This window comes from Malus domestica, chromosome 10 (genome assembly GCF_042453785.1).
Source record: "Malus domestica chromosome 10, GDT2T_hap1".
Lineage (NCBI taxonomy): Eukaryota > Viridiplantae > Streptophyta > Magnoliopsida > Rosales > Rosaceae > Malus > Malus domestica.
This window is the reverse complement of record NC_091670.1, coordinates 40760581-40773138: the sequence shown is the minus strand read 5'-3', so window position 1 is coordinate 40773138 and position 12558 is coordinate 40760581. Positions and strand designations below refer to the sequence as shown.

Sequence of the window (12558 nt, the reverse complement as noted above, 5' to 3'; positions counted from 1 at the left end):
ATTCAACGGTTCAACCGTCAAACTTGTTTGTATATATTTTGAGATCGTATACGCCAAAAATGGCAAAAAACAAACATTCAGAGATCAAGTAACGAGACAAAACTTTTTAACAGTTATAAATGAAAAATCATGATTTAACGGTTACTTTAACTCCGATTTTGATGATTTTTTACAGCTACACTCTTTGACCCTATACGAATACAATGAATGAATTCGATCTTCAATTTAAAATATTTACACTAGTGGATACCACAAAATATTATGTTATACTTAATGAAAGTATAAATAAACTCTAAGTGTTAGTGAATCTATTGTTTTGATGGGATACGCATTTGTTGAAACTAGTTTCAACGATCCAACCGTCAAATTTGTATATACTTCGAGATCTTATACGCAAAAAATAAACATTCAAAGATCAAGTAACGGGACAAAAAAATTCGACGGTTATAAACGAAAGATCATGATTAAATGATTATTTTAACTTCGATTTTGATGATTTTTTTACAACTACACTCCTTGACCCTAAATGAATACAATGATTGAGTTTGATTACACATTATTCGAAACTAGTTTCAATGATCCAATCGTCAAACTTGTTTGTATATACTTCGAGATCACATACGCCAAAAATCGCAAAAAATAAACATTCAGAGATCAAGTAACGGGACAAAACTTTTTATAAACGAAAAATCACGATTTAACGATTATTTTAACTTCGATTTTGATATTTTTTACAACTACATTCCCTGATCCTATATGAATACAATGACTGAATTCGATCTTCAATTTAAACTATTTACACTATTGGATATCACAAAATCTTATGTTATATTTAATGAAAGTATAAATAAACTCTTAAGTGTTAGTGAATGTATTGTTTTGATGGGATACGCATTTTACGAAACTAGTTTCAACGATTCAACCATCAAACTTGTTTATATATACTTTGAGATTATATACGCCAAAAATCAGAAGAAAAAAAAACAAACATTTAAAGATTAAGTAATGGGACAAAACTTTTCAACCATTATAAATGAAAAATCACGATTTAATGGTTATTTCAACTCCGATTTTGATGATTTTTTACAAAAACCCGATCCGAACTACAATAAACAATTTCGATCGTCAATTTAAAATATATTTTTCTAACAAAAACCCAATCTAAACTACAATAAAATTTTTAAAGCTACTTAATAAATATATATACCATTTAATTTCTTAAGTGTTATACGTACAAAATAAAAAACGAAAATAAATTGGTTTAGGCGAGGAAATATTTGGATTACGTCCGGCAAAGATTTAAATTTTATTTTATTTATTTTTGTAAAGACTTTGGGCGACGAATATTAAAGTTTCGTTGCGCAAAATTTTGTCGCGCAAGACTTTGCCCGACAATATGTGTTTCGTCACGCAAAGTTTTGTCGTGTAAGGGTTTTTTTTTTACTAGTGATTAAACAATTGGTTATGCCTTGTTGAATCAAGTTTTGATTGAAAACTCTCATGCAGTACAGACAGATGCCATGCACACGCATGGTTTTCATTGGTCTTGAAGATTACAAGGCGAGGAGAATTCAAGCTTCTCCCTACTTTGGCTGTAACTTACTACAACGAAGATGCAGATAGCAAGGACACGAGGTATAAGTTGGTCAAACGTACAGTTCAAGAAACAAACACGCGATTTTGAGTTGAAGAGAGGTCTTGCAAGCATTAGAAATGCCGAATCTGTGATTTCTTCAACAGAATCGAATTTGTCGGTCGTACTAGCTAGCAGTGATCGAAGGAGCTTAATTTATCAGTAAAGGTCAACTTGATTGATATTGCAGAAGGGCGTTCTGCTTGGGAGAGAGGCCCTTAGTGGATATATCCGCACCAGCATCCTAAACTTGAGTGAAGGGGTTTAATCAAGCAAAATTACTCACACAACGGAACATCTGGAAAGATCGGAATATGTAACTTGAAGCCCAAGGTTTCAATACTCATACAACTTAAAGGGAAAAAGGGTTACAAAATTGTTATACATTCTGTACTACAATCTTATTGAACATATAGTACTAACAGATGAGCATCATAGTATTTTCTTCCTAAATTCTTTTTTCCAAAGAAAATAGTTTTCTACTTCTCAGCGACGCTTATTTTTACCTCTCACACACCATTTTCAATTTTCGGACGTCGGATAATGAGTTGACGGAGATCAATAGACAAATATTAACAAAGGTATGTAGGAAGTAAGAAAGTGTTTGAATAGCACTACCTTTAAGTTAGTGTTGGATCGGAGGATTGAAAAGTTTACGTCTTGGCATCAAACTTTAGAGATACAACAAACAAAATTTTAATTAGCAGAAACTTTGATAACTTGAGCATCCTGTTTGGGTGAAGTTATGTCTTAATCTACAGTTTTTTTTAGTGGCGGCCATTTATTTTTTGAATATACGAAAAGACTTGGGGTTCTATTATAAAATCAATTGGCAGGCAATGTCCCACTTTCTTCCGATGTGAGATTCATACTCTCATCACACCCCCTCGCGTGTGACGAATTTTCAAGCCTAACATGTAGTTAACACAATCGGATGACGTGGAGCACATGTGGCCGCTGGGTTTCACACGCATGACAACTTGCTCTGATACCATGAAGAGAGTTAGGGTTCCACCATAAAATCAATTAGCAATATGGGAAGTAGCTTAATTACTTATAACTTATAAGCACATACAAGGTCCCTATTTTAACCGATGGAGAATTCATTCTCTCTCAACAAACTAAAAACACATTTGGTAAACTGCATTTAGTTTTTAGTTTTATCCATGGAAGAAAATATCGAAAATATCGCCGATATTTTCGTTTTTTTGAGTTACCAATATTTTAATGAGTATCCAATGAGTTTTCGTCAAAATATCGCGATATTATAGCTAATATCGATAATATCGCGATATTAGTCCAAAAATTCGAAAAAGTCTCAATTTTGAGCATAGAGGGGTTTGAACCCCTCCCACTTAACTCCTTAACGCCTTAACCACTATACCACCTATGTTGTTGTGATAATATGCTACAATATTTATATATATGGTTTTATTTTGAATTCTTTTTACAAGAAACAAATTTGCACATATTCCAAATTTTTTGTGGTATTATATTTTAAATTGTGTCAATTAATTACTTAGTCAATGGCATGTGGTTTTTAATTTTTCTATTTTTTATTTGGTCACTTACATGGTAGGGTTGGAAAAAATTCCGAAAAATCCCAAACCAAACCGAAAAAGTCCCAAACCCAAACCGAAAAATCCCAAACCAAAACCATCCTGAAGTTCGGGAATCCCATCCCGAAAAATACCGAAATTTTCGATATGGGATTGGTTTCCAAATCCCATTTGTTTGGTAATCCCAAAAAATACCGAAGTATTCGGTTTCCTATTGACTTTTGGGTTTTGGTTCTTGAAAACCATTGCCATGGTTGCTAACTACTCTTAAAAATACACTCACTCTACACATAGAGATGATGAAGATAGTGAAAATTTTGAACCTCATAGGAACTCTATGTGGTACTAAGTCACTCATGTATCTTACCATGCAATGTATAAAGTGTAAAATATTGTACTAATTCATTATATATAAATGATTATGGTGTGTTTAGACTTCTTTCATTAATTTCTACATATTTTCTACACTTACGATGTTTGTCAGCTCGCTATATAATCAACTTGATAATGTTAAATCCATCATGCAATGCATTTCCTTCTAATTTTTTGTGATAAACTAATAGATAATTGACTAAATAAATATCCTGCAAAGTTTCAATAAAAATTTCCAAGTTTGTCTTACAATTTCCGTGGTTTCCATGTAATTTTTATCGATATCGATATTATCCCGATATTTCCATCGATATTTCCGTGTTTTCGGACTACCGATATTTCCGATATTACCGATATTTTCTTCCTTGGTTTTATCCAACAAGCTTCAGTTTATAAAAACAGTACAAATAAAATGATTATCAAACACCCTATAAATAGATGCATAATCGATCTAATGGTTTCATCACATGCAAAGACTCTAGATTGCATCCCCAAATTTTTTTATAAAAATGGAAGCTTAGCCCGTCGTAATCTACTAATCTGCAACCGGCGTTGTCAATTGAGAAACAAAGTTAATATATTCCCTTACATTTAAAGTTTTAAACATTAATGGGGTGTATTCAATTGGAAATTTGAGAGATTTTAATGGATTTATAAATTCATGGATTTTTACGGAGTTTAATTGATTTGTAGAGATTCTATGTAAAATTTTGATTCAATTCCCTCGAAATCTCATGAGAAGATGTGAGATTTGTGGATGCTTAAAATACATTACAAAATCTCTCAAATTCCCTCAAATTCCTTAACTTTTCCAAATTCTCTAAAGTCTAATTTTAATTGAATACACGTGAAATGTTATAAACTTCTTTAAAATTTTAATTGAATACACTTGGATTTCTAAGGATTTTAATAAACTATCTTAAAATCATGATTGAATATACATTGAATATCAGATAATTACTTAAAAATCCTGATTGAATACCCCTAAATTCATTAAAAGAATTAAAATTCTTCAAAATCCCAATTGAATACACCCCTAAAAAAGAGGTGAAGCTTCTTTGGTGTCTTTTAGGGTTCAATGTGAACCTTGGCTCGAAACATCAACATCCTACACAACTTGAAAGCGGCTTGAATTATGACCAATATTGCAATAATATTTAGGAACCATATATAATTTCTCAACAAATCGTTTACTCTCATATGATCGATCGCGAAGGGCTAGCTATACCCTTGCCAAAATTGGTGATGAACAATGCATACAAAATATAATTAGGGTTTAGGGGAAAAAAACATAGAAGGTACAAAGGGAAGCTTTATTGAGTTAAAATGTACAAGGGGTATAAATTATACCCCTCAAAATAAGGAGTTTCTGAAAAACCAAAGTCCAAGAAAAAGAGGACATAAATAGTGGTGGATTCAAGATTTTAACATCGGATGGTACCAAAATAAGAAATTATACAAAAATAACATTGAAAAATTAAACAATAAACTACCAATTTTTCATTCATAATTTTTTTGTATAAACAACATTATAAGAATACAAGAAAAAAGTAAATTGATGATGATTTGCAACTATCCAAAATTGGAGTTGAACTATTTGGAATAGGATTGTCCAGACTAATCAATGATGATTTTCACTGTAATATCATTCCATATTTCTAAGTTTGTCTCCTTTGTTAATCATTTGCAGAACCTACAGCAGCCAGTTCACTATTGCACTCTTATCTTCCATCACATGCCCAAACTTGAGTGGTCCTCGAAGGTATAAAACATACCCTTCTATTGAAGAGTTTTTTTTTTTTTTGGAAAATGATATATGCAAGAAAAAGAGGAGGAAACAAAGAGTCTGACCCAACTAAAACAAAGCCTAAAAACTATATATAAACCCGCATAACAAGATTAAAACACCAAAAATAAAATGTTAATAAAAAAGGGAAATGACACTTTAGGAAAATGAGACTAACTTGTAAGACAAGATGTGAACACTAATTTCAAAATCGATAAGTAGGAAACCAAGAAATTCAAATAGAGAAGCAAGGACCGCCTATAGAGGGGTTCATGCCATACCAAGATTGAGGAAGACGAACTTATGTTAGTGAAGTTATTGCAACCAACATTCCCTTCCCAATATTGTAAGATCACCATCTACTCCTTAACCTCTTTCTACGCATGTGATTTACATATTTCGCCCAAATATATATGCAAGATGACTTCTTACATACAAAATATAATTTGACTTAACCTCGGTGTAATTTTAATCCAAGTCCGAATATTTGAATTTTTTATTTTTATTTTTTATAACACGGGATCCTTCCTATCATTACTTGGTCTACATATCAAATCTAGTCACATATCTTCCAAACCCTATATTGTCAAGACACATACATTCAACCACAAATGTTTCAATTCTTAATTAAATTGATAAGGATCGTATATGGCTAAGTGACATGAATTGACAATGGTTTCTTGCTAGCATTGATGGTTATTAATTAATGTTTGAAACAAAAATTATTGAATTTCCCTACAATTATATCCCAAGCAGATCTTAATATGACTCAAATAGTCTTATACCTATGCAGCATTAATTCGATTATGACAAGAGAAGATGTGATACATATATACATACATACATACATATATATATATATATATATAGGAAAAATTAGTTTCCGGTCCCTAGTTTCTAATGTCCATTAACTAAGACCTTATCAATTTTTAGATTTTGATCAAAGTCCCTATCATTAATATATTAATGAATTACATGTATGTTACATAATTTTTATAAAAAAAAAATTAGTAATTGATTTAGAGTTTTAATACTCACACCCTTATTAAACTCCTAATTAATTTTCAATTCAAACATTTCCCAAATAAAAATAAATAAAATTAGAATAAGTTTGTACCCATTAAATTTTTATAAAAAAAATTCAATTTTTTAAGCTTATATGTATCCATTCTTAAATATATCAATTTGTTAAAAATGTACCCTTTTTTAAATTTAAAATGTACCATTTTTTTTATATAAAATTTCATTCAATCTTTTCTCTAATCCATTTTTAAACTTATATGGATACATTCTATTTTCGTTGATTTGAGAATGTATCTATGTCAAGTTTAATAGAAGAAATTTAATAATGTTATTAAGGCTTTTTTTTGTGCTTTTGAAAAATGTACCCATGCTTTGGTACAATAATTTTTTGGTTAGTTTTGATGAACGTACTCATGTATATATATATATATATATATATATATAGACACACACACACACAAAATATATTGGAGAGTATAATTCATCTTTAATATTTTTAATCCCATAAAATATGGGTTTCATTTAAAATCTCATTAATATAAATGACTAAAATTTTTAATTTTTAATTTAAAAATATAATAACCTACATAAAAATACATTATTACATTAATGTGAGGGACTTCAATCAAAAGTTATAAACCACCAAGGTTTCAATCAAAGAGCATTGGTAGTTAAGGACCGCATCCAAAATGATATATATATATATATATATTTATTTATTTGGAAGTACTTTTAAAATGATTGAAGTGATTTTAGGGAAAATATTTTGAATTCTAAAAGCACTTGAAATACTTTTCAGGATGTACTTACACTTTTACGAATGATTGGTTTAAAAAATATTTTAATCAAAATCACTTTTTAATCATTTTAAAAATATTTCTAAACAAGCCCTATAAGTTTCAAAACCCAAATTTCATCATCCCGTCAAAAGCAGATGGTGAAGAAGAAAACTTCGATATACATTTTGAATATTATTGTGCAATTATACTGCACCTACATAATTTGAATGTATAAGTCTAAAATGTAGGTTGAACATTTTGCATATACAAGAGAAAGTCTAAAATGTATGTTGAAAATTATAATTTTTTTGCCACTAAGATTTTGAACATATTAAAGAAAGTTGAGTTGAGAATTCGTATTGTGAAGAGCGAAAACTCATGGTTTTTTACTGAGATTTGATGGACACAGACTATAATTATTGGAGCTAAATTTTGCTTCTATAGCCGCAACAGCAACTCTCTCTGTCTATGCCTCCAAAACACAACTCATTCATAGTCAAAGAAGCCGTCACGTCTCAATGGGAAAATTGTCACGTAGACAAGACCCCGTTGGCTTATTATCCTCAACGTGCATGATTTCAACTTTTGTGCAAATTTTCTCGTAAAATGTGCTAGTAGTGCACTGTCAATTTGTCAGACTCAAATATGCCAAGAAAAGAAGAAGGAAAAAATGGCAAGCAAGTTGAGGATCGACAACATTTTGTTCAAAAGAAAACTCAGGCGCTGAAAGACACAATCCCACTTTAGGAGTTTACTTATTCAAAACGTTCGAAGGCTTTTTCTTTGGGCGGTCGAGGGAGAAAGTCAAGGATGTAAATTAATCTCTGTCACTTATTAATTTTTTTATCTTTATTTTGGTGGTCGGCTGCTGGTCAAAGACCAGCCGTACTGCTACTTGTATTCCACAAAATTGTCTGTAATTTATACAGATGTAATTTCCTGTAAATTTTGTGAAAATAATCAAACACGTTGGAGACATGTGTCGGATTTCGCACCTCATACATAATAATCAGTTGCCTAATTTGCCTTGACGTCTAAATGACGCACGGCTTACCTGCATGAAGGGGTTTGACCTAATTGAGATTCAATAATTATTATGAGATATCCATCTTCGACCTTCTAAGCTGGCGATTAGAACTCTTGACAGATTATTACGTTTAGAGTTTAGGGTTTATGTCAACAAAATGTTTCGAATTCGTATATGGATGGTTAACGATAATTATGCCACAAGTTAATTTCTCTGCAAATTGAGTCGCACACTGCACAGTGTCAATGTCTTAGGATTAACTTGTACCAAGTTCGTAATTTTGCTCTGTTATGATTAACTTGAAGGAGAGTCCATGCCATGCAAGTCTCGGACACAAGTCATCATGAAGTGCGTACACAAAATGTTAAAACCAGTGGAGACAAAGCCAGAGAATAGTCCATATATATGACCACGAGTTAAATGTGCAAAAGGCAATCTGGAAAAAGGGGTTAGAGACGTGTGGATAAAACATTCCACAAATCGCCAAGACAGTAGTATTTTGGATTGCAGAGGGACAGGAACAATGTGTAGTGGAGAGATCTGGCCGGAAATACTTTGCTTTTACAAAATGTAGATGGGTCCCAAATTAGAGAAATATATAAGCGAGTTCTTTAATTTCCAAAGAAATAACATTCACAATGCCACGAAATATTACTGAATTTAGATGTTCTATAATATAAGTTAAGTAGAGGATAAAAGTGGCTTCTCACGAATTTAGGAGTATTTGTATTGCAGGGGAAGAGAAACGATGTAAAGTGTGCTGTGACCTGTGCTTAAATTCCACCTCAGATATGACAACTGTTGTCACAAATTTTCGATGTGACAGTCACACGTCACTTATTTTACTAATTCACATTTTATGATATATATATATATATTAATAGATGACAAAATTGAATTTCACAAACCTAACATATAAATAAATACATATAATTACATGTTTCATAACATGTGTAGATTTGAAACAACGTGATATTAGGGTTGTACCAAAAAATTTAGCCAAACTAAGGAGAGATTTTTCAGTGTGTCCAGAACATGGGCACATACACCACATGTTGTTATACAAGTGGAAGGACACTTGAAAAAAAAAACATCCCTCAATTTGTATAATAACACATGGCTTACCGTCCCGTGTTCCGGGTGCAGTGAAAAATCTCTCCAAACCAAGCTTCAAACTGAATCATGGTGGTCATGAGCTGTCCATAGCTCATTTAGAAGAAAATATTGCATGACAAAACTCCCTCCACAATCGTCATCAGCCTCCCAATTCTTACTGAAATGATTTCATCGTAGAAACAAATTTGTGGTCAAAACCCTCACCACCATGCACTTTCTTTGTTCTTCTTCTTCGGCCACAGCCCACAACGCCCACACCACTTCATAGGTTGTAAAGTTTTAACTGGATAAGAGCACTAATCAATCCAACCGGGTTCAACCGAACCGGGTCCGCCCCCAAGCTCATTTATAGGACCCACGTCTGCATTATTGAGTCCACGTGTCCTAGATGCTGACGCAATTAATATTAGGTCGTAATTTTGGCACTGCAATCACTACAGCAGCTAGCATATAAGATTATATAACGCTTGAGCATGGAGCGATCGATAAAAGGAGACAAAACCAGCACAAGAAGCACGCCATGATTTTTAAATAAAGCTTGGGTTTCCCCTTACGTGGTCCCCATAACATAGTAATCCTCACCACTCACAGGACGACGCGTACGTACGCCCTTTTTGTCAAACTCGCATATGTCAATAACCCCATGCAAATTATTACTTTATTAGTACGTGAAAACGACACTCTTCCACACAGGTGGCATGGACAGGTGTCGAACCCTCCGACTGCTTCCTCCGGCCTGGTCGCCGGAACCTTGGACACACGGTCGGGATCCAAGAAACCAAACCTTTGAGCTTTTGGTTTCTATTTGGGTCACCTGGATTTTGCCTTTCCTCTTATAGCTTTTATTAATTAAAAGCCTTTCCTCTTATATCTAGATGTAAATAATATATGTTTTTGTGACTCTACTTTTATTAATATATTAGCCCATTTGTGCAAGAAAAGAAGAAGAAAATACCATGACATATTTATAAATGGTTGTTTGAAAGTGTTTTTAAAATAATTGAAAGTGTTTTTAAAATAATTGAAAATGTCTTTGGTGAAAATATTTTCGAAAATAGTCCTTAATAAAAATGCAAGTGAATTATGAAAAAACACTTGAAAATTTAAAAAACACTTATAAACGAGCCCTAAAATGTTATGCTTCTATCGAGTCTACCAACTATTATGATGGTATCAGTTGATTAATTATAATCAACAGGCAGATGAAAAGACCCAATCCGATTATTGTATGTATTTGGTTTTGTCTTTGTTGATAAACAGGCATCAAGTTGTTTAATTAAGCATTTGACGTAAATTCAGAATAGGATAAGCGTTTTACCAAAAATAAATAATAATATTGTTATATATTGATAAGACAAACTACTGATTAAGGAGATAATTATAGACTACAATGACACGTCAATAATTATGGAAAATGTCCATCATTAATTAAAGAAGAAAAGGGACATGAAGAACTTGGAGAGATTGCGGATACATTGAGACTACCAAAACTAATGCACTGATTAATTATTATCAACAACTTGATCATATCCCAATGCTCAGAAAATTGGAAATTAATCCTAATTATATAGGATGATAAGTTTGAACTGACAACAACAGTAATAGTAAATTATATCACATGAATTCATTAACATCCAGGATGCTTGGGATGTCAAACTTTAACATGTTGCTACAGTAGCTTTCACGTTCGTCCTCTGTGCCGCTGTTAAAATATGTTGTCGAATTCGAATTCATAGGCGTCGGGCTTGAAGAAGGCGTCGAGAAAACCGAAGTGAAACTGAAATTCTGGTTGCTGTTGTTGGAGTGAATATTTGAAGTCTCTGGCGAAATATCCAAAACAGTTTGATTCTGTTCAGACCCAAAGTAAGCAAAGCTTGGTAACTCAACATATTCTTCGGTAAAATTTGAAGTCCCCGCATTACTTTGCCACTCATTGTGTTGAGAAATTTGTGATCTAAAATCACTTAGGCTTGATGGGTACTCTACATTGGGCTGCTGCTGCATGATTTGTGCAGCTTCATTAGCGTACGGAACATTGTGTTGAATTGGTTGTTGAAGTTGGTTACATTGGACTTGGTTTGAAACTTGGATTTGGGGGTTGCAAATTTGGTGGTAATCATTTTCTTGAGCATTTTGAAGAACGAAATTTTGGTTACTGTTGCTTTCTCTATGTGATTGGATTAGAGAAGTGGCTAGCCTTAGTAGTTCTGGGTTGAGTCCAATTGGTTGCCCAAGCAACCTTGAAAAGTTGTTCATTTGGTGGTGGTGATGAGATGAGTTGTAGAGAATGGATGAGAAGTCGAGAAGATCAAGACGGGGAATGTGGGTGACCGGATCTATTCCCATTCGGAGAAGTCTCTTCCTAATGTGGGTGTTCCAGTAGTTCTTGATTTCGTTGTCGGTTCTTCCAGGCAAACGAGCAGCAATAGCAGACCATCTATACATGAAAATGAATCAATTAATTGTTGGATTATGAAGTATAAAATTTTGAGTATTATGCTACCCATGAATTAATTTCAAGGTTGCAACCTTTTACATGAATGGAGAAGTAATAAAAGAGGCTAGTTAGCTTACTTGTTGCCCAATATGCTGTGGAGTTGAATAATTGTCTCCTCCTCTTCAAATGAAAACCGTCCTCGTTTGATGTCCGGTCGGAGATAGTTTGTCCACCGGAGACGGCAGCTCTTCCCACATCTTTGTAGCCCTACACGAAACAGAAAGTAACAAATTTTAATTTAATACCATTACCAATTATTTGAACCATATATTTACAAAATAAGTTAATAAGATAAATAAATTAACACGAAGCCACATCTATACAGTAGCAGATTAATTACCTGCATTCTTTGGGAGGGTTCTCCAGTTGCCATAACCATGTTTCTGGATATAATCCATGAGCTTCTGATCCTCCTCCGGCGTCCACGGACCTTTCTTGAGGCCGCTTTTGTCACAACAAGGTGCTCTTCCCATGGTGTTCAAGTTCTTGTTTGAAATAGTTCTCTAGCGCTTTGCTTTTATAAAACTAATGCTCCAGTACCCACGAACTTAAATATACACTAGCTTAAAAGAACCGTGTGCTCAACTGTTCGGGTATATTAATTGAGAAATATGGGTCGAAAGGTTTAGTGAGAGAGAGAGAGAGAGAGAGAGAGAGAGAGAGATGAATGGATCGATGCAGATTAAATTGTAGGGTCCGTATGAAAGACGTAGGTGTATAAATAGGAAAGCCAGTAAAGGCAATGAAATGAAATGAACAACAAAAA

General features: G+C 33.1%; 1 protein-coding gene across 1 annotated transcript; it reads right to left on the bottom strand.

Moving 5' to 3' along the window:
* Positions 1 to 10700: 10700 nt before the first annotated feature.
* On the bottom strand, positions 10701 to 12558 carry LOC103422412 (transcription factor MYB74-like). Its single transcript, XM_008360476.4, has 3 exons — positions 12133 to 12558; positions 11870 to 11999; positions 10701 to 11732 (listed from the first exon to the last, which is right to left on the bottom strand). Exons 1-3 carry the CDS (start codon positions 12263 to 12265, stop codon positions 10910 to 10912), a joined length of 1086 nt encoding a protein of 361 aa, XP_008358698.2. The 5' UTR covers positions 12266 to 12558; the 3' UTR covers positions 10701 to 10909.